The 23,697-nt window shown below is 44.6% G+C and overlaps 1 protein-coding gene across 1 annotated transcript in view; it reads right to left on the bottom strand.

Annotated features, from left to right (window-relative positions):
- Positions 1-283: 283 nt before the first annotated feature.
- LOC109863830 overlaps positions 284-23,697 on the bottom strand; it is a 44,164-nt gene continuing 20,750 nt past the window's right edge. The window contains exons 3-7 of the mRNA XM_020444428.1: positions 6,214-6,356; positions 5,644-5,946; positions 1,326-1,856; positions 759-1,154; positions 284-511 (exon numbers count right to left, since the gene is read on the bottom strand). Coding sequence (XP_020300017.1) covers positions 335-511; positions 759-1,154; positions 1,326-1,856; positions 5,644-5,946; positions 6,214-6,356 — 1,550 coding nt within the window. The 3' untranslated portion in view covers positions 284-334. The remainder of the gene's footprint in view (positions 512-758; positions 1,155-1,325; positions 1,857-5,643; positions 5,947-6,213; positions 6,357-23,697) is intronic.

Below are 23,697 nucleotides of genomic sequence, written 5' to 3'. Positions count from 1 at the left end.
TAGTTTACAGTCTTCTTGGTTTGCGATGTGGAGAGGAAAAATAACAACAACAGCTGTTTTTATTGTGACGTATATTTTTTATTCGACATCATCTCGTATTTACATTCATGGAAGTCCATAATAATTATGTTAATTGTTTACGTGATAATTACAATGAATATGCGGCCGGTAATTGTTGAAGCCGCTGCGTGTCAACGATAGTAAAGAGTAACAGGTCGATTAACGAATTTTTTTTTTTTCTTTATTTTTGCGCGCACACGTCTCCCACGTTTGATTTTCGTACTTTTTTTTTTTTTTTTTTGTCCTAGTTAACGTTATTTTACTCGGAAATTAACTAGTCCGCGTGATATGGATGCGGTTGCGGCGACTCGCCCTCGAACAAAGCCATCTTCAGTCGCTTGTTCTTGGCCCGTCGGTTCTTGAACCAGAATTGCACGTTCTTCGGCTCCAGACGCGGAAATTTCTGACGATACGGCATCTTGTTCAGCTCCTCCGTGTACGAGAGAATGAGCTGTAGAAATCGATCACAAAATAAAATTTTCTCACCGAATATTCTGATGCGAGATAATTAGAGCGCAAAATTTCTGGCGTGATCAGTGATAACAAAACTGTACACGTATCTTGCGAAGAATCATAAAAAAAATTTGCTGCAAGCAAAAAATCTGACAAACACGCTGTTAATCCGAGAATCTCGTTAATTCCCGGAAGGAGAGACAAATTAGCGCGCGATAACGACGCGTTGCGATTTGTATACGTACCGCGTGGCTCGGATGAGTGCTACGCTTGAACCAATACTCCAGTCTCGGCACTTCCGTCACGGGATCGATAAACGTCCGGTTTCTCTTCCTTCTCTCGTCGGCCAACATGCTCGTCGGACAGCCGGTTGGTCCGCGCGGCGGCAGGTAATGCGACATGTACATTATACCGTGGCCGAACATCGGGCTGGGCACCAGGGAGAATCCCGGCGGGATGGGGCCCGTGTGCCGCGTCTCGTCGTCCTCGGAACCGGAGGACACTCTCGCGTCCTCTTGCTTCACCGAGGAGGGCGTCGACGTCGGCGGCTGCTGCGGCTGCTGCTGATCCTCGGGTCTGGTGGTCAGAGACAGGGGACCGACAGGTGGACTGTTCGGCGGGCACGGTGACCCCGAGGTTGACTGAAAGCAACAATCGAAGACTTAACACGTAAGATGTGAGGTTTTGTAGAAATGTAACAATGTCGCTTCACGTCTCGGAGTTCGTGTTTGAATGTTCTTTCAGACGACGATCTCTCATTCGGCGACGATCGTTCCGTTAAAAATTTTGAGACTTTAAAACCGTCACTTTACCTGCTGCCTGGTGTCCTCCTCCTCGTCCGTGCAATCCTCGCTGACGATGCTGGCGCCTCTCGGACTGAGTCCGGGCGGGCTGCAGCCGTTCATGCTCGCGCGTTTTTGCGCCGCTCGCGCGTTCTTGAACCAGTACACGACGTTGTTCGCGTCAAGCGGTTTTCTGCCCCGGCGCGACTCCAGAGAGTTCAATTCCGCGACGTAGTGCTGTATCTGTTCGCGCGACGGGTGCTGATTCTCGGCGAACCAGCGTTGCAAACGCGGCAGTTCGAGTTCCGAATCGAAGCTGGTCCTCATCCTGGTCTTGTGCGAATATTGGAGAAGCGCCGGATGCGGCGGACCGATCGGGCCGCCACCGGGCGCGATCGCGCCCCCGCTGTCCGGTTGCGGACTCTGCGTGTGATGGTTGGAAGTCGGGGCGATCGGATTCATACCGAGTCCAATCTGCTGCTGCTGCAACCACGTCTCGAAGTTCCGCTTTGTCTCCTCTGACAGATCGTTGCCGCCTCTGCAGAGGGACAACAGGGTCATCTGCGAGCAAAAAGCAATATATTCCTTTTCAAACCAGAGAATAATCGAGACGTTTTTTTTTCAGTTATTTTTAATTACAAAGTAATTAAAAGACTCAATAACTCATTGGTAGTCAAGAAGAACAACGAACATCTTCGTATTATCTTTCGTTATTATGTGTCTCAAGATAAGACGAGAAAGTTGTGTGCCAAAACGAGAAGTTCCCGAAACATTTATTTATTGCGTGGAGAACTCAAGTTTCTTCAACGATTAACTTCGTTAATTGGTTAACGCGAGACGTTGCGAGATGTCGTCATAAGCGTTGTCGTCATTACGACAAGCGAGATGACAGATTGTGGAAAAATTTTTCACGCCTCAGGAAGCGGTACACAGACACGGTCTTATCACGCGGTCGATGATTTATACGAACAAATACATATCTCCGTGTCGAGAAGATCAGGCGCTCGACGCCACCTTAATAACACGGTAATCCGTCGCGTATATCCAACGACACCTTCGCAGCAAGACGACGACAATTATCCGGTGCGCGCGCGCGCGCGCGCGCAAGTTACCTTCTCGAATTCTCATTCGTTACAGTTTTACGACACCGCACTTAATCACTCCAGGTAGTCAGGCGAGGCGCGAGATCTTGACAGGCGCTCTCGAGGATTTCAGAAATCGTTTGACAAACAACGGGTATGCCGTCGAAAGGGGGGACGACCGGCTTATCTGAAGACATTGCGTTCTCGCGATTCGCGCCTGATTTACACGTATTTATTATTCGAGAATGATTGCGCACGGCAATCGGCTGATCCATAGAACAGTGGTAAATCAATCGCGATCACGGGATCCCTTATCAAACAATTCGCGAGGTTGTCATGAGCGCCTGCGAAACACGCACGTATCGGGAGCTGTTGCTACCTGTGCGTCTTTCGTTTTTCTCTTTTGTTCGTTTTTATTTGCCGTTTACGTAATAGTATTTTTTTTTTTTTTTTTTTAATTGCGCGCAACGCTCGCAGCGTTAGCATCAATTTTTTTTAGCAGTTGCGACCTCATCCGTGTGTCTCTTTAAAGCTACACACGTCGAAATTATATATTATTATGTAAGTATATTAATATTATATAAGTGGTTTTATCGAAGATAAAAAATATATCCCGCAGTCGAGAAAAAATTGTTGTTAAAATAAATTCCACTTTTTTTTTTCGTTACTTTGCAACACTTATGCGAAATCACGTCAAAATATTTATGTTAAAAAAAAAAAAAACCTAACTCGAATTTTGAGATATATGTGGAAAAAAAAATTGGCAAAACTATGCAGTAGATAAATCACAAAATGGCGCTGCGCCGCAATAAATAAGATTAAGCCCTAATCCTGATATATCAGGTGACGTCTGTTACATCACTGTTCTACATTTCACAAGCTGAATAGGATCCAAAACAGATTCCGCTGTTTTTTATCGTCTAAAAACTGCGCGGACGATTTATATTTGCCGATTCCGAATTAATGCGAATTTCGCACCCGAGTCCCTCCCCGTGTTTTTGAAACGTATTTATTACCGGTTTCGCGTAACTTTCCGTTATCCCGAAAGAATTACAAGCCCCGTCGTGCTTTTCGAAAATTCATGTGTACCTTGGCGCTCTCCCGCTTGTGCACGTGTGTTTATTTCTAATTTCGATATACATCATCTCCGAAAAGAGATGTACTGAAACGTCACACAAATCGCACACACAAATAATACCAGACACAACCGGTTCCAATCTCGCTGCGAGGATAGGTTGCATGCAGAGATAAGCAAATAAAATTAACGAAGATAATTAGCAAAAGTAGAAGAACTTCTCTATTTAGCTTCGTCATCTTAATGACAACGCCTATTTATGATTCAATTTTTTATTAAGTTTACTTCAAATTTGATACACATTGTTCGCCGATAAACATACACCGCATATAAATTCATTTCTTAAAAAAATTTAATTGTGCAAAAAAGCTTTCGAGCAACGGAGAATAAAATTGTTCTTGCGAGCTTCGAAGTGTGAAAAAAAAAAAAATTTATAAGTGCAGAAACGGTAAAATAAGGATTTTTTATCTCTGGAAAGAGATCGCGCAGAAGAGCAACATCGTGACGAGCCACGTACGATGGGGAGAAACGTGAAGAGAGAGGGAGATCTCGCTCGGCGTGGCGGCACGTCTTCGTACATCATCGTCAGATTAAGCCAAATCTACGCGAGAGACGTCGGTTCTCCATCACGGCGCGGTTCGCCATTAGCCGTCGGGCTACGAAACTCAAGCAGGAAACGTTTGCCAGGGAAAATTGGTAATCATAGACCACTGTGAGCGGCATTAAAGTTCGGGGATGGGCGGGATCTTCAAAGAGAGTGCACTTAGATAATACCGGTCTGGAGGAGGCGGCGGGGATGTACCTCTGCCTCTCTCCCTCCGCCCGGGTGATGCCCCGATATCGAGGGGGCTTTTGATGAAGGCTGCGAATTTGGTTGAGTAAAGGGTAATCCTATCACACGCCATGAGATCCTCCGCTGTCGGAAGGGCACGCCTGCGCTTGAGCAAGCTCGGCTTCGAAAAATCGCGCATCTATTTCAATCTCGCGGGGAACGCAATCGGAGAATATCGCGGCCAGAGGATAAACCCCACGAAAAATACTCGCCTCGTCTCGTCGTAGCTGGAGATTTGAAAAAAATTAATCCGCGTAACGTTAATAATTTTTTTTTTTTTTTTTTTTTTCAAGTCGCTGCGTCAGTGAAATGTTGACATTTGTGATAAAAAAAATCTCTTTATAATGAGAAAAATATAATAATCATATTCTTTATCAAGATCCTGTGTAGATTAAAACAATTTCACGCGCGCGCGCGCACGTACACACACACACACGGAGGTTGATATTCTTCTCTTTGGTTTTCAAAAAAGGAATTAAAGTAACAAAATAGAGGTAGCGAAAGCAGCGCAACTTGATCGAGGGGGATCAACGTTATAAATCTTAACAATTCGGAATTATAGCTAGTATTGCAAAGTTAATACAAACAATGAACGCGCGCGCGCGCGCGCACATATATTTTTACAGAAAATTTCGCGGGAGACCAGAGAGAACCTCTCAGATTTAAGGAAATCTGCATTCACTCGCGCTTTTTGATTCGGGAACGAAAGCTCACCGGAAGCGCGGTGACTTTCCGAGCGGTGATTCGAAACCAAGAAAGCATTTATTCAAGGTGAGGATCAGCGAGCTGCGAGCAAGAATCTGCCGAAGATTACCACTTGCCGTTCTTGCGGAAGGTACAAGGGTACCGGGAGTCAGAGGACTTCTTAATGAGATTAAGTGCCCCGACGACAAACACTCTCCGGCTAGATTTACATTTTATACATTTTTAAGCGGTCGTCTTACTACGAATATTCCCCTCTCCCCTCCCACCGATCCCACCTTGAATGGCTCTTAAATTCTGCGTTATTTAACCTTGTACTTCTCCAAATAAACGCGACTTTACACACAGCTTTCATATATTTATTTTTCTCCTTGCGGGCCGCCATCTCGCTTCAGATAACAATGAGATGTAGAAGAAACGCGATATTAATCTTTAAAAAAACAAATTGCAACATTATTTTCAGATTCCGTTCTGTACGAAAAGTGTTTCAATTCGTCAAACATTTGTACTTGAAAGGATTTGTTTTTTTTTTTTTTCGGCAAGATACATGCAGTTTTGTTTACATCTTCTCAGCTGTTGCAATTATGTTTTTATATAAAAAAAAAATAAATGAGATATAACCATACGCAAGTCGAGAAAGTGCAAGACGTGTCGTACCTCGTCCAACGGACATCCGGCGGAGACGAGAAGCGTGTGGCTGTGCAACAGCAGCAACCTCAGCAATTTATTTCTGACTTCCGCGGCCGGACTGGGAGGTGGCGGTCTGGATCTGTACACCTGAATTTTCAGGGTTGCCACCGACGTCAATTCGGCCAGAATGTCACCCACCGTCAGCAGCGGTCCGTCAGCGACCTTTTCCATCGGCAAGGGCTTCCAGTTCCGTATAACGATGCTTCCTCTGGCGCTCGGTATCAGATCGCTCGAATATCCCAAGCGAACGAGCGCTTCGCCTACCAAATCCTGTTGACACAAATCGATATTTTTTAATTGCGAGAGATATGTTTCTGACACAACATTTTTCTCGACGCAAGTAAATTAGATAAAAAAAAAAAAAAAAAACGGTACAGTTTTTATCCGAAGAAAAGAAAACGTGACGATAATCGCTCGAAAATATTGATCTTTCGTGTAAAAGAAACTTTTTACAATTCTCTTCTCGGAACAAATGTGCGATGTGTCAGTAGAGCTAATAATAATTTTCTAAAAGAGAATATACAATCCCCCTCTCACCTGAAAAGGCATAGCTACCGGAATGATAACGTAAGAGTCCGTTTCCACTTGGGGACTTCGCCATTTTTCGCGGCTGTGGCTCACATGACTTTCCACGATATTGTGAATCGTCTCCACCACACAATGCACCGGCAGATTTTTCGCTGCAACAGACAAAGGAGAGTTTACGTGAGGAGCCAACGCGCTCGGAGCAATCCTCTTATTATGAGCAACAATGGAGTGACGAATTTACTACAAGCACGAAATTAGCAAACAATTGCGTCACTTTATGACGTGACGTTAACTACATGTAATGTGAAGAAAAATTCTTATTCTATAATTGTCTCCGGATTATAATTTTACGTAAACAAGCAACAAGTGAGAGTTTTACATAATCACTCGGTGGATTTTTCGCTCAAGGTGACTACAATTGAACGAAACAATGAACTGTTTTCGTTATCGTTTCAGTTTTTTTTTTCTTCATTATCCTCTACGCGCATATTTTTCTCGCTGTTCATTCTCCAAAAGACGGCATAAAGAGGGCATAAAGCCCGTCTAATTAACGAATCTTAATTTGATTTGAGAATCGAAGGTGGCTCTCTCGCGCGGGAGTACTTTGGTGTGCGAGTACTTAAACCGTCTCCGCGGCTTCGACTGTGAAGCACCATTCTTGTACATCCGACCGACAATAGGTATAGTCTTCGGCAGCGTTCCGACATCCAAATTCGAGGGTCGCAGGATGATTCGCGTTGCGCAGCGCGCTGAAGATCGGGTCGGGAAGAAGAAAGAGAGAGAGAGAGAGAGAGAGAAAGACGGCGCGGAGAGAGAAAGGGGAGAGGAGGGAAAGAGAGAAGTTTAACTCCGGCGCTAAGCATATGCAGATCCACTCGTCTATCCCGAGACAATAGGACCTGCGCGATGGCACAATAGCTGCGATCCTTGTGTAACTCTGACTTAAGTCCGGGAGTCTATCCCACTCCAGATCATAATCCCAGACTTCTGCGAAATCGAGGAAATGGAGTGCGAGATGGAAGAGAGAGAAAGAGAGAGAGAGAGAGAGAGAGAGAGAAAGAGATAATGAAAGAAAGACTGTGAGACTTTACTCTCCTCGCGAAAAGGTAAAGAGAGACAACTTCTGCCACAGTTCCAAGCTCTGCACTTATATCTGTTAAAGAAATCGCGTTGTCGAATTCTCGATTATGATAATAAATATTCTCGTTCCCAGAGAGAGCGTGTTGCTTCGGTGTTTTTTTTTTCGCGACGCGTGAACTTGTCTCACCGTTACGTATTCGTTACACCCTCGAAACCAGGTTTTATTTGCAATACATAACTCTTCGTCACGCACAAACGGTCCCGTTTTGGAAGGAAACGAAAGAAGGAAAACAAGAATCGCGAAGCAGAGCACCCTCCAGAACCTTTGCTGCCGAGAGAATGCAAAAAGGGAATCAAAAAGCGCAAAAAAAAAATGCGCGAATCCAAGTTTATTTACCGTTTTGTTTTAAGAAAACGTGTACCCCGTGAATGTAAAAAATTATCGAGTTAAAACGTGCGGATTTCCGCGAACAAGTAAACGTTTTAACAGAAAGCGAAGAAGAAGCGCGGTGTAACGTCAGAAATAACATTTTGTTTTGCAAAGTGCATTTTGTTAGAATGTAATGAATTAATCAAAATGCAATATCGGATTGTACGTCCCGGGATCGACAGATAGGGTCGAACGTCTCTCTTGATGCAAGGCAGCACTAAGTCCCCCCGTCAGAGATGACCAACAAAGGATTTACTGCCGACGGCACGATATTAGGTATTAATGGCCGAAAGTTCCATCTAATACGCCGAGCATCATAGAACCCGCCCCCTATGTTGCATAAGACAGGTCGTATCTGCCGCGGGTCCCAAGTCTGACCAACGTCCACCTTAATCTAGGGACGTATAGTTTTCATTAAGGCGCCCTGTCCTTGCGTCGTCTTTGTACCGGGATCAGCTGGTTTAAGGTGGGCTTTTACGCCGCAGGATTTAATCGCGGGGACACATCGTATTACGCGCTCTGTTTATTACCGACGCGTCCTCTCGTCGACTTGTGTGTCGGGCGCGTGTCGTGTTCCGATCCCACACATTCGCTCATTTGCGCCGTCAATCTTCTAATCGGTTTTTTTTTTTTAATAATGCGACGCAAAGAGATGATTTCAGTCATTTTTTATTTCCGTGTTCTTCTTCGAATATAATTTTTGCAACAACAAATTCTGTAAAAAACAAAAACGTTTTTTTTTTTTTTTTCATATTATTGGTAAAAACGCGTTTATAGATATCGTGATAAAATAAACACGTCAGGCGCGCGAGCTTGCCGCAAGAAGAAACGTATATACGAGAGAAGAGGTGGCAACCACTCATCCGTGAAATCTTTAATCTCTGCAACCGCAAAGACATTTCTCATTTCTGGTGCAGGTTCTATCGGGCTTCCGGTTATCTTCCCGCACGACGGAAGCGTCATGCCGCCTCGTCTTTGACAGCTCTCGTCGAAAGATAAGATTCATCCAAGGGGCAACCCTTGAAGAAACCAGTTTCTCTCGATGTTTTTCATTTACGTCGATCTCATCTTGCGTTTTACCTCAGCGATTTCTCGTATTGTTGTAAATGTTTTGTCGCAATAACACTAACATTTAACTTTGATTCGGATTCGCACAACCTTCGTGTGAATGTCCGTACTTGCGCACGCGTGCAATTTAATGTTAAAAAAAATTAAGAAACTTAAATAAACTGATTAGCAATATTTTTTATTTCTCGGCAAACAAGCACTAGATTTGTATTTTATCCAGAGATTCACATCCAAGAGACTTGCGCGTCGTAATCGAAATACTTTCGCGTCGTAAATATATTTTTTTTACAAATATAGTAACAAAACAACATTACAAAACATAAATATTTAAAAAAACAATAGTTTGCTGTTCAACGCGCGTTTGCGAGTTTTCCGAGCTTACATGGCAGACAGTTTCGCAAATTAACGAACTGCTCAGTTCTGCAGCGAGGCGGCGGTGCAGATACAAGATAAAAAGTTGGAACATATTTTTCGACACCCCCGCTATCGCCCGCTCCGCACCTCCGTCGCGATAATAGCCACGTTCGGCGCGAGCCGAGTGCGATTCGAAGGGGAGAACGTGGCCAAAGAATCTCCGCCGCGAATATTTCTTTTCGCGTCTTCGCGAACCCTCCTCTTCGTTTTTCTCTGCACGAGGCGAAATGATTACCGGCGCGTCCCGAGATTACCGAGGAGGATCTTTCTAAATCACTGGCGGGAAAAGTACGCGCCATTTAGATTCATCGACAGTGACGTTTCCGTTGCCATATCGGTATGCTCGAATGCGATTAAGCGGAATGACGAAGGGAGAAGTAAAATGAATTTAATTTCACGACGAAGTAAAATGAAGTCGAGACAGTAAGAGAAAATATTGTCAAACGCTTGTACTCTCTTTCTCTCTTTTTCAATTTAATCTCTCTTTATAAAAATATTGTAAATTTTCTTAAGTGTAATTTTTCGAAAATATGTAAAACGTTACATAGATAAAAAAAACTATCCGTATACGCCCGTCCTAAGGTTTCTTCTTCGTCTTACTGGTAACAAGTGCTAATCCAAGACGACTCCAAGCTTAATCTTTCGAAATCGAATCAGGCTGCGAAGCCACGTTCAAATCGTCCAAACGTTATTTTTTCTTCTCGCGGATTTACACTCGTCGATAAGGTCCGATCCAAGTGTGAAATTTCAAATCTGCGAATTCGTGCGTTAAAAGAAACATATAATTGGGTCGCACGTGTGTGATGTGGAATTCGTGATCTCTGAAAGACCCGGCTGCTTCCGTCCGTCCTCGGGAACTTAGCCTAAGCACGCAGAAGAAGGAAAGTGTGGGTGGTTTCAGTATCTGAGGCTGATCCGGCGGATGTCGGTCTTTACAGATAAGCAGCTCTTTCGAAGTCTTTATCTGCGACACCCGTTCTCCCTCCCCCCTGTCTCCTTCTCTCTTCCTCTCTCTCTTTCTCTCTCTCTCTCTCTCTCTCTCCTTTCGGACCGCTCCCTCCCGTCCTAATCGTGTCATTTTCATTTCTTTTCCGCTAACGAGTTATTCCAGTTTATCCCAGTCATCTGAGTTTCTCATTACGTCAGATTATTAATTAGAATACTTGATAAGAAAATTGTATAATTTAGAAAAAAAACAAATTATAAAAAAAATAAATTGTGGTGTTTTTTAAAATTATTTTTCTTACAAGGCACGTAAAATCTATTAGTTACTAATAGATAATCAAGTGGTCGAACTTCAGAACGAATGTCAGTGTGTTTTGAAAAGATTTTTATTGACGATGATTACACAAACGTCGATTACACATATTATATCTCAACTTTCGTTGAGCGATTTATGTTGCTTCAACGCATGCAAAGCCCGTGCTCGTAAGCTCGCGTGCGATTTAAGCTCTCTCAGTGTCGCTAAGCTTCACGTTCGTCGAAAACATTGGATAAGACATAATGAGATAAACTTCCACCAAGCTGGCGCAGCTTATGAGATCACCGGCCACGCGACGAAACCTTCTAAATCTGAATGTTAACCGATTCACTAGCGGCTAGATCACGCATCGCGGCCAACGACGTATCTTAATAACATCCGAGGCATTGTTTGTATCCCTTCGCTCGTACGAGCGAGCTGATAGTCGAGAACATCGAACTCGCTCGAACTCGACGTCTAACTCTATAGATATTATAAAAAACTAATAAAATGTGATATCAGAATCTATGCGGAAACAAAATTACACCCTTTGTATGAAAGGTCAGTAAACGCTGTCAAGTAAATATCATTTCTGTTAGTTTTAGAAATTGCTCTGTAACTCTTAACAAAAAGTAAAATCTTACCTCCTATAGTTTGTTTATTTTTTAAATAAAATTCTCTTCAGAAATAAATTCTTCTAAAATTTTTCTTGAAGAAAAAAGCTATTGACATCATATTCTTCTCAAAAGAAAGAAACGATCGCACCTAATAGTTGTCGAAACTAAACGCGTCAAAACTAAAGAATGCCCGAAGGATTACGTCCCAACTAAAACGAAAACGTCTTCGGTCTTTAAGAACGGATTCGGTCGATCCCTTCGCTGACGAGCGCGAATCACAGTGATCGCAGGTTCGGCGAGCGTACCGTTGCTCGCCGGAGAGGCAAGGGTGAAAACTTGCCCTAAGATGCTTAGAGGGTAAGCTCTTATACAACGTGCAGAATAAGAGAAGGGTGTAGAGTTCTCCGATACTTCACCGGCGTGTTCTCTGTGTCTGTGCGCGTATATATACGTACATGCATGTGCGTGCGTGCGTGCGTGCGTGCGTGCGTGCGTGCGTGCGTGATCGGTCCGTGTGCGTTCCGCGCCCCGTGTGCGGAAGATTAAAATTACTTCGGTAAACTGCCTTCGCGCAGGACGCAGAAAGGGGTGGCGCGAAGCGCGGCCCTTCCGCAGCGGCGGGCGAGGGGGGAGGAGGAGGGCGAACGTCTCGTAAATTTCTCGGCTAAGGAGCTTAATTTGGATTTTCGGTAACGAGTTATTGTGAGCGCCAACTCATTGGGGGATGATTTAGGTGGCACCAAGGACAGGTTCCGGTCGTCTATTACCGTCGCGCGATAGACGGATTATTCCTCCGGATTTTGAAGAGTAATATCTAGAAACTTCTTATCAACCGCGGGAGGAACGTGTACAACACCACCGCCTGTCACTCTGAAAAGTTTCTCTTGGCGGAAATCGCGCGCGAGCGGTGGAGTAGGAGGTCGCGCGCGCGAACCTCCTCGCGGTGAGAGCGCGCGATCTTCCTAATATTAACACCGGAATTGAAAGACCTCTATCTTCGAATTAGCATATTTATTACAGTCAGTTTAAGAACTCGTATCGTGAAGCAACTTACAGGATAATATCCCAATTTATATGCATATATGTGCAACGTGTGTGTGTGTGTGTGTGCGTGCGTGCGTGCGTGCGTGTGCGCACACGTACTTTCTCTTCAATCAATAACATTAACGTCTACGTTTGTTTTATTCACAACCAAACGGCAATTACAAAGACGTCTCCGATCCTTCGTCCCAAAGTTTATTAATCATTCGTTGCTAATAATCCTCGAAGCCGAAGTAACGGGGACGAGCCACTTTGCGAACGATAATTTAATTTAAAACATAATTTAATTTAAAACATAATTCACAATATAGATAACTCAAGAATATAAAGACACATTCAATGCATACTTTAAACGTTCCTCGGATTAACGCGATTAACCCGTTTGCGCGGGTTCTTGTTTCCGCAAAACCACGTTTCGCGTTTCGCGCGGAGACGCAATGTAAAATGATCGCCGCGCGACCGAAATAAGAAACGAAAACGGCGCGCGGCGCAATGACTCGGTCTGACAAGCTGATTTAGGAACAGGATGGAGTCCCGCGCGAAATCCTCAGAAGGAAGAGAGAGCTGATCCTTCCGGCGACCGGAGGAGTCCTGCAGAATGACGTAGTAATCCCGGGGGAGAGCCTCGGCCTTAGCCTTAGCTTAAGCCGTGAGGGTTTGCATACACGTGGAACGGGAGTATTCCAACACTAAGACATTCGAGCGCCGCGTGCACGCGTCCTTAAAACACAGATATGCGCGCCGTGCGCGAAGCGCCACCTTAATCCAACGAGAGTCTCAGGCAAAACCCAAATTCCCATTGGCCGAGGACTACTAACGGATTTGGCTATTCCGGTCGCTCTGACCGATCTGAAATATTTAGCCGGATTGACTCCGGTCTCCGAGAAGGGTCGAGAAGCGAGATCAAACAAGGCCTGAGCGAGACCGTAGTTCTAAAGATCTCGTCGTCTCGTTGATTGTATACGTGCAAGTCGCGCGTATATATGCGCGAAACGATATATGTATTCGCTCGCTTGTGACTTGCATCTTTCGCGGCGATCTGATAACGAACGTTACGTCACGTCTTCGGGGGCTAAATTGAGAGATCGCGTTACGTTATATAAACGAGTAGCTAATAACTCCCAGCGCGCTCGCTCGCTTCCAAGACGTCAGTCAACTTGTGTGACTTGATTTCGATAAGTTCGTTTTCTTTGATGACATTAATGAAGATAAAGAGTAAAAAAAAAAACAAAAAAAAAACAAAAAAACAAAAAACACGAGTAATCCACGTGGGTTTCTCGAAAACTTGTCTCGGGGTCGAGAGCTCGGATAAGGAGTTAATTGAAACACGGCGACGGACGATTCTTTTAAACAATGACGGCGTTTTAGCGACATTGTGCTAAGGTACATAATCTTCCGGGGTTTCCCGGGGAGTGACTAAGATCGAAGTGAGGAAGCGAGAGGAATGGGAGGAGCGGAGAAAACGGCAGAGCCACCAGAGCAGAGGATTCGCGATAGAAGGGTGAAGTTCTGGGGAAGGGTGAAAGGGGAGGGTTAAAGGGCTCCTTAGCGGAGATCTTAGGCAAATCCAGCGTGAAATCGCATCAGAACATCCCCTTGCCAAAACCACCACTTACTCCTACCATCTTCGCCTGGTATCTGCGGTATCCGCCTAAGGAAATTCTTGCTGCTACTTCTTCGATTCTGGCCACGAAGGTCGCGCGTGAAATTCGAGATATGCAACTCTTTCGTTTCGGTCTCGCTAAAAAAAAAAAAAAGCTCTAGAGTGCGCCAATCGTGCGGCTCGTGCGTATCAATTAGATTGAAAACAGAATTGATGACTTTGCAATTGGTGTCTTAGCAATTAAATCAAGATTAGATATGCATTAAGTATTCACTTTCTGCGTAAAATATTTCGAACGCTCTGAAAGACAATGGAATATTTTATATTTCATACATGTTTCAATTCCAACAATTTATTCATATTCTATTTTCGCGAAGCGAGCGAGATGTCATCAATATTAGACCGAAATTTAACGGTTTACTCTCGGCGGATTATATTTCAGAAAAATCGATTCTCTTGAATTCGTGATTCCGGAGAACGAATTTGAAAAAGTTTATCTTGATCTTTTCTCTCTCTCTCTCTCTCTTTCTCTCAGGTAGCCAAGTTCTGACGACCTGACAGTTACAAGCGAACAATTACTCAAAGCGCGCTCTCCTCCGCCTCCCGTCTTTTCTCTCGTTGCCGTATCTCGTCGTCTCCCTCGTCGCGTCTCTCCTTCTTCCGCGCCGCGATCGCGGTACGTTTCCCGAGCTTCGTTCTCTCTTAATCAAAACACGGAGAGAGAAAAGACATTAAAAGCCGCGGAGAGAGAGACTCCGCGTATCTCGCCTCGAAATAGAGTTCTAGCCGACCAGGGAAGATAAGACTCCCCCTCGGAGCTGCTCTCTTTTCCGGCGCTCTCTTATATAGAATCGCTCTATATGCGCGCTCTATTATTACAATACATTCAGACGCCTGGCAAGAGAGTCGCGTGCGATTTCCACGCCCGGTGAGGAGATTATGTCAGACCCCGGCGAAACGGAAAAATGTTTCGGCCCGTGTGATAAACCGTGACAGATCGGAATGGAAGGGCGGAACGCGCACACAGCGTCTTTCCACGCAATTTTATCCGAACGAGTAAGTCTCTTTCTCTCCCTCTCTCTCTCACTCTCTCTTTCTCTTTCTCTCTCGATATGTGCGCGGTCGGATCGTCGGGGAAAATGTGTCTAATGCAGCTACATCTAAAAATAGTTTTCCGTGTTATCGATTATCACACTATCTAATATTATCCGAATATAAACCAATTTCTCTTGTAATTAATCTAACAGAGAACAGCTAATTTCTCTAATTTTATTATCGTAACTTTCTTTTTTCCTCATTTCGACGTCAAGAGCGCTGTGCAGCGCGCGCAATTAAAAAATTAGGTGTATTAAAATCATATCTCTGAATTGCCGCTGCGATTTTCGATCGTTTCGACCTCGTTTAAACGCTTTCGGAACGGATATAGCTAAAAAGCGATACATACGGAGATTATTTTCGCTCCGGATTAAGAGACAGTATCGACTGATTTATCCACTCTCAAATTTTTTTCGTGCGCAAACTCTCGTCTCTCTCTCTTTCTCTCTTTCTTTTTGTTCAAATTCATATCTCTTCCAAAGCTCCGTAGTATTTTTTTTTTTTTGTTTTTTTTCTAAATCCGATCTCTTTCCTCATTTTCGCGAGTGCGCGAGTGTGTATGACGCAAAAAAAAAAAACCCTCCCCCGACGAGATTAACGATCCGAAGATCCGCAAATCCTCGCTGCGCGCGTCCACATTCCCCGTTTTCTTCGGTCCGAAATCGGCATCGCTTAACGCGAATTCTCTCAAATCGCTCACCGAGGGATACCGAGAGAAAGAGAGAGAGAGAGAGAGAGAGAGAGAGAGAGAGAGAGAAAGAGAAAGACGCGATCGTTACAAAACCGCGACACTCTCACACGCGCCGCAACCCAACTTGCGCTTCTTGCTTCACACAGCGAGAAACTCGAACTAGATCTTTCGAATATATCCAGGTGAATACATAATGTGTAATCCTCGGGGTATGCGCACTCGGCGTCTTAGGCTAATCTTGTTAGGTCTTGTAAGCCTCCGGCTGACCCTATAGAGCAGACTTTTAATCCCTTAACACGCTACGCGCACGGAGATTTTGCATAAGAAAGAAATAGGATTGTTCTGCCCTCGTCGAAGGCGACGAGACACGTCTTTTCCGCTTTCTCTCTCTCTCTTTCTCTCATTCTTTTGCGAAAAGGGAGCTGCTGCTTCGCGTCAGCATATGTACATCGCTTACGCAATGTTTTTGCAAATTTTTGAAATTGATATTCTTGCACGTATTTATATCTGATACATACAGCTCTTCGGTTCTTGATCTTCTCTCAATAATTTGTCGCTATGTTTGTTTTCTGTGTCCGTTCTCTTCTCAGTGTCAACAGCAGCAAATAGAAACCTCGTGTGAGAAAAACAACCACACGTCGTTGAGAAGACATTGTTTTTTTGTAAGTAAAATAAGGTGAAAAATGTTCTTTAAACCGATACAGTTTTTAGCCGTCGTAATAAAAGCGATCGTGATATTAAATTAATGAGAGAGAGAAAGAAAAAGAGATTGGTAATAAACGTAAATTTCTTCCACGCATTTCTTCCACGTGTTGTCCGATTGCAGTTCGATTCTTTCGTTCGATAAATATTCCGAAAGAATATTAAGCAATCGTATCTCGCGTCGACGATTTGCATCGACCGCGCGTTATGTGCGCAGCGAACGCGCGCTTCGCGATCGAGCGCGAAAACACGCGTGATGTTTCAGCAAGTGATTAATGCGCGTGCCCCGCGCTACTCTCTTTCTATCTCTCTCTCTCTCTATCTCTCTCTCTCTCTCTCTCTCTCTCTCTCTCTCTCTCTCTATCGTGATACGCGGAATTGAAAAAAAAAGCAACGGAAGAAACGAGACTATGCAGCTGTTGCGAGCGTGAAAGACAAATGGATTCCCGGAGTACCAATCGTCGCCGAGAAAACTTTAAATAATAATTAATGATGATTATACGGCGTAATGCGTCCGCGTTCGAACAATGCCGATAAGTAGCGGTCATTGTCAATATCATTTTAATAAGTTCTCGTCCGACGTCTCTCTCGCAAAACAAAAATCACGGCACGTGATGTACACGTCATCTCGCTCCGTCAAGGAGCCGAGTTCGAAGACGAACGTGATTCGAATAATCCAATTCACAAGCGTGTTGCTTCTTATTAATGACACGCGTACTTTCAAACGAGACTGAGAGTGAATTTTTTTTTTGTGAAATGTCAAGCGCGACGATAACGAAGAGTTTAAGTAAGAGAAATCTTTTCTGTGTTGTGATGATATCTCGGGATCGCTCATTTCTTCGCAAAATCTCTGGATGAGTGAACTAAAACAATAGCTTCCTAAAAAAAAAAACCAAATGCAAAATATCTTATTCTCGCTGAGAAAAAAAGTTTTTGCAACATTAACGAAATAACATAAAGTTTGTGCTGCAAATGTCTCCGCTGACTTCGTGACAGCGAATGCGACTGTAAAATTTGTTGTACACGCACAGCGCCGCTTGACAAATCCTATTAAAAATACATAGTACAGAAAGGGAGAAAAATAGAAAGAAAAAGAGAGAGAGAGAAAGAGAGAGAGAGAGAGGGAGAGCGTTTATGTTGCGCTGCTGCCTGTGTGTATAGGCGAAAGCAACTCCTTGTGATATACCGTCTTATATTTATATTTATAAGAGCCTTAGAACATTAAGGCTCCGTCGGCCATTATGAATGCACAATGGGAGTCCACCCGAATCGCGCGGTTTCATCCCTCCGCGATCCCCGCTGGGATAATTAAAAAAGGGAGCCAATTCGACAATTCGGCTTAAGAAAAGTCTCCCTTTGCCGCGTAACTTTTTGTCTTCTTATCCATTTTAGAAATGTATCCTTGCATCGAGAGAAGACGGGTAACTCCCATTAATCGACAAGTAATATTCTTACGTCTTTCTCTTTTTTTTTTTTTTCAATTTGATTTGAAGATCGCGAATAGCAAATTCGCGCTATTTGAATTAACTCGCTGTTTTGTCATAAATCAGAGACTGCGATTTAAATTGAATAATAAAAAAATTTCAATAATTTAGAATTTAATTTGAATTTTCTTATTTGTTCTTCGGAATATTATATATATACGTCAAATTCTTTTTTCTCTAATGTGTAATTCAAGACCCAATCTTATCTCTTTAATCTTTCATTTCAGCTCTCTCGAAAATTCCACCACTTCGATCAATAATCGCGCGTACTTATTGTCGTCAACTCTCGGCGAGTTCATGTCGACGTAATATAATTGTTGCGAAAATAAATACGTGCTATTTGTTTCGGGACTGTTCGGTCATTTTCGACGAAAAAAGCGGACGCTTTTATTTATTTTTTTTTTTTTAACGATTATTACCGGTCGGCCGGGAAGCTCCCCTCAGCGACACCACCTGCCCCGAGTCTGAAAGAGGAGAAAGATAAATCGAAAGCAGGATGCAGAGGCGTGGATTTTCGCGGAGGCCGGCGCGGCAGCGAGCGAGCGCACACACGATTTCGCGCGCGCGCACATACACACACACACACACGTAACAGAACGAACACCACACCATTCTCTCGCCTGATATAAACGAAAGAGAGAAAGAGAGAGAGAAGAGATAGCGGCCAGAAGAGAGAAAGAGAGACGCGGTGATACGTTGGGTGACGAGAACGGCGGGGCGAGAGAGGAAGATGAGGTCGGTGGGATCGCCGTATACCTACACACATCACGATATAACACGCCGGAGTTAATGCCACTAACACATCGCCGCCACCTTCGGGGATTATCCTACGGGGATATTTTTGATCGTGCAATAATCCCTAATACGATTTACACAGCTCGTGCTCGCAGGGACGCACGCAACGCACCAGCCCCGGCCAGCTCGGTATAACGATTCGGCCGGTTGCACCTGATCGTTATTTCCAGACGCGACGTTACGTTTTAATTATTAGAAGCATTTGGCGCAAAAATACAAACAACGCGCGCGCGCGCGCGCGTGTATCGAATCGTCGCGATTAATTTCGTAATAAGATCGCCCGCGTTGCTGTTTTTATTAACGATAACGACGCGAAGAGACAATGCCCTCCGTTACAAATCGAACTGGTATATACCGTCCGTGTGTTGTACGATCCATTAATATTGCAAAGCGGTAATAGTCATCAATAACGAAGGGAAACGCAAAATTTATGTATGAGCGACGTTACGTTCTCTTGCGAGAAAAATCAATGACTGACAAGTATTTGAAAACTATTTTTATCCGATTTGATTCGTAACAATCTAGTTAACCAATTCTACACGTTGTCAAACTAATGATGCAACAGCACTTACTGGCTTAATCCATACAGAGACGTTCGAAGTTCTATGCTCGGAATATACACACACAATTTACGTTCTATCGGTGCTCATTCCATTTCAATTTTGAAACAGATAAACGTTTAAATTACTGTGTAAAAAATCTAATCAAATATTTTTACCGTTATGCGTGTGTATGTTTTTATAATGTGTACACATATAAATTTGCATTAATTTATGTGTATCTGTGCAACGCGCATTTCTTCGCCGACACGTCGCAGTGTTTCAAGAAGCCCTCCTGATTATGCGCATTATAGGAATTATAGTATAGAATCGCGTGAGACCGTCACACATTCGATTATCGTCCTTGATTATCATCGGCGATTAAAAGCGTGCGTTCGAGAATCAAGAAAAAGAGCCGATATAGTGAGCGACACGCTCCTCGCACGGTCGTTACGGCGCCGGGGATAAAGATAAGTGTCGACCCTTCTCTTCTGCGCGTCTCCTTCTTCGTCTTCTTCCTTGGTCGCGGCCGAAGATTAAGCCGGCAGCCGGTGGGCGCTGACCCGTGAAGATAACCGGCGTGTATTCCCTTCTTCTCTCTAAAGCCTCCGTCGATCGGGGCTCTCTCCGCGCGACGACGACGACGACGACGAGAGTCATACAACACGCGCGCATCTCGCGCATAAGCCGCGGCTTTTTTATCAACCCCCAAGTTCGTTGCATCGTCCACGTCGACTTTCGTCGGATTTCCAAGGCGCCGACCGCCGTCGTTCGTTGCACTTTGATCCCTGGATCTGTATGCGCTCCCGTCCCGACTCCGGATAGGGAAAATCACGCTGGCAGATAACGCAGCGCGCGCACAGAAAGACGACGAGTAGCGGCGAGATCGACAAGAGAATGACGGATCGAGTAACGGATCGTTTCTCGCAGCACAACAGTTTCGTCCTTATCGAACGCGGATTACTCATCCGTCGAGAAGAGGCACGTGCATGTGGATTATCGCTTCGTTACGTCTCGTCTTCAATGTAGCAACGACGATTGTGGCAACGCACGAGTGTGTGAGGGAAGATCGTGTTTCTCGTTTCCTTCACGATTCGTTTTCTCATCGGCAACTTATTCGGGCCGAATATTCGACGAATAAATTGTTTGTTTGTAAATGTTCTCATTGAGCGATAAATAAAAATAAGTAAATAAATAGTTTACGTGATAATTTCAATATTTTTTTTAGTAGCTAACGCGCAACAATTTACGACTCTTCTTCGCAGGATCAGTAGGGCAAACAAGAGTTACGCTCGAGGTCCGCGATAATACGGTGCGTAATTGAGCGCGATAACGTCATTTATTGCCGCGCTCACGTAGAGAAATTAAACGCGTCACTAAACGGCAAAGATTTGGAAGATTGAAATTTTTCTCCGTGAAAAAATCACCCCGCGAGATTTCGTTCTCTAAATTCGCGGTAAGCCGCGGATCGTTATCCATTGCGACCAAAGAACGCGCGCGCAAGAAAAAGATTTCTTTTCGCTGATTTCCGGTTTCATCCTGATTTCGCTCGCAACCGAAAATCGTCGTTGGGAATCGTCGCGCGGAGAACGCAGCGCGAAATTAATTTAGCTCGCACCGCGCGTTTCTCGACATTCGACATCTACCGATTCTCACAATCGCGTTTGTCGCGTATGCACGTGCGCGCACACACATACGCGGCACGGTGGTGTGCGCGACGGTATAGTGTTACGAAAGTGTGCTTTTAATCCCTCCGAGCTAAAAATCAATAGCGTGCCCCCTTGATGGTTAAAACCTCCCCCGGGATAAGCCCGGGCTGGGACCGTAGTTAAATAAATCCTGGATCAAAGGATAAGTCCATACCTACCGTTCTTCTTTTTTTTCGTTCGCATATACTTTTTCCCCGCTCTTCTGTTTCTCTCTCTCTATCTATCTATCTATCTATCTTTCTCTCTCGCGTGATTCTTTCCCCCTTCTTCTGTTCCCGCGCTTTTCCATCCGCCGCGGATTATTGCCAAGATCGTAAATTATGAATCTTAACCAGTTCGGCCAAGTGAAATTATTTCCCATCTCTCTTCTCTCTTTCCTTTCCTCTCGTGGACGCGGTCCCCCGTCCCTTTATTTAGCCGACTATGCGACGGCTAAGCAGGAAGATCGAGATTTGTGACGGTCCCCTCCCCTCTCCCCCCCATTCGAGGGAATTAAGATCGTGTTCCCGTCTTTTTTTGCCATACGGTGACTTCTTTCTCTCGTCGCGCTCTTTCTTACTTCGGGCTCGATCGCGCGCGCGCGCTTCTCTTTCATCGCCGCCATCGCTCGCGAGCTTTAATCTCGGATTATTTCGAGCCATCTCCAGGATCGGGGGATTAATTCGACGAAGAGTTGACTTATTTGCAAATGCCAACGAAAGACGGCGCCAACTCACGAAGAACGATTACCGGCATTTGAGTTTACACGCGCACGCGCGCGCGCGCGCGCGATAAAAATTAACGTCTCATCTTACCCAAGGTTACACCGATTAACCGTTGAAACCGTCGCTTCGTGCTCTCTATGTTCTCGCTTTAATTGACATTTTCTCTTTCGAGAAGAGTGACAAAGGATCAGCCGAGCCGGGGAGGATCGCAATTAACGCGACGAGCGGATTCGATCGCGAAGAATACACGCGGTTTCTCCGGGATTTAATGGGACTTTCTTCTCGCCGCTGCGAGTGTGCCACTCGAATTTACGAAAGAATACACGAGTCCCCGAACGACCGTTTGAATGCGCAACAAGGGAGAGATAAAAGGGACGACGGAACGTTTTAGCGAGCTTTCTAAGGATACACGAGTCCTTAAGTCAGCAGGGAAACATAAAAGGAATCGAAAGTCCATGCCCCGCGCCGCAGGATCACTCGCTCGCTCCCGAGATTTCTGTTGGACTCGAAGGGCTTTTTGTACCAGGACCTCATAGAACGCGCGACGGGATCCCGGTGTGTATCATCTTGGCGGATGAGACGGAAGCCAGGATAACCGGCGAGAGACTATGCTGATCCTGGATTTAGACGGAGTACAGGGGGTTCTTGTATCAGGAGCTCATAATTGCGCACCGATGCGTGTTCGCGCCTTTGCTTCTAATGGCAGGATCAGCTCGGAGGATCATCCTGATTCTGTCTGTCTCCGCTAATTCCCATCTATGCGTCGGAGATGATGCATTGCAACGTAGATTTTATAACGTCGGAGCAGTTTGTACATTGTGTGTTTTTTTAATAAAATAAAGATAAATCCCAGTTAAAAGCATTGTTGATCTCGTTTTACAAAACGAGAACAATTTTGACGGAAAAGACATATATATATTCATTCACATTTTTATTCTCATTTCGTTTGGTTGTTTTTGTACAAAACCAAAGTTTCACTCGACTCTCGACTACACACTAGTTTTAATTTTTATAATTTGCGCCGTGCCAGAGAAATCTCTCGCACACGCTTTACAGCGGGCTGCGATAATCTTGCCCGCGAAATGATCGATGCAAATCGCGGATAAATCTCGATCATGCCTATGTAATTGTTCTTTTGTTTGTTTTTTTTTGTGTTTCGTTTAAAAATTGTCCGGAGGAATTTATGGGATTGCGTGACGCGGCGCTGCTGCGCAAACAAGAAATGAAATATTACAGTGTAATAATAAAAAGGACCCGCGTGCGCTCATATTTTAACATTATCTCTATTACATCGCGCGATATCGTGTATATACCGTTTGGGATGCGATTCGCGAAACAAAAAACGTTTCCCGATTCTTGACGGATACGCGAGACATGGGATTAGCAGGGTTCCTCATCCACGGAGAACTCGTCGGTCGCACGGATTCTAGATTTATCGGAGGTTTAGCCATCAGGATATTATGAAGTAATCTTCACCCGAGGCGATTTGGAGTCTGCATCAACCGCTCCGCGAGGAAATCCTGCTGAAGGATCGCACGTCCGCGCGCGTCCTGCCGCCCTGATAACGCGTCCTACGTATATCCCCTCTAAATCGTTCACGCGGCTTCTCTTGCCCTACACGCGCGCGAGACGGTTCTGGATTTCCGTCGTTTCTCCCATTCTCCCGTGCCTGTTGCCTAGATGACGGCGGGTCATCATCCCCGTTAGCTCCCCCACGATATCCCATGAGAATGTAGGTAAGGCCACCGTGTGACCTCTCCGTGCCAGGAGAGCATAATACGGGGGAGGAGATGGGGAAGGAAACGGACGGTGTAATGGGGGTGCTAAAGATTGAAAAGGTTTCGGGATTAACTATCCCATTGAGAGAGAGTCAAGTGTTTTCACAAGACAATAATATAGAATATATTTTTAATATCACGAGAAAGAGAGAGAGAGAGAGAGAAAGAACGCGTGTGTGGAACACAGAGATCTTATATATGGACAATTGACGGACACGAGAAGTCATTGAAGCGTGTTTAAAAATACATACGTCAACACAAATAAACAACCATATATAGTCATATATAGTCAGAGAGCAAAGTCAAGGTAAACGCTCTTGTCAAAAGCGTTTTCGTTGAAAATCCGTAACTGATATAATTATTTTTGGTATGCGGACAACACTGCGGAAGAGAAGAACGAGAGAGCGAAAAGCGAAAGAATTGATTTTAAATTTATTCTAACGAAGTGTGCTTATCCCGAGATTAAACGACGTCAACATACAAACAGTTTCACGTAATGAAAG

This window comes from Pseudomyrmex gracilis, unplaced genomic scaffold (assembly GCF_002006095.1).
Source record: "Pseudomyrmex gracilis isolate BER0280 unplaced genomic scaffold, ASM200609v1 scaffold_13, whole genome shotgun sequence".
Classification (NCBI taxonomy): Eukaryota; Metazoa; Arthropoda; class Insecta; order Hymenoptera; family Formicidae; genus Pseudomyrmex; species Pseudomyrmex gracilis.
This window is presented reverse-complemented; position numbering and strand designations above follow the sequence as displayed.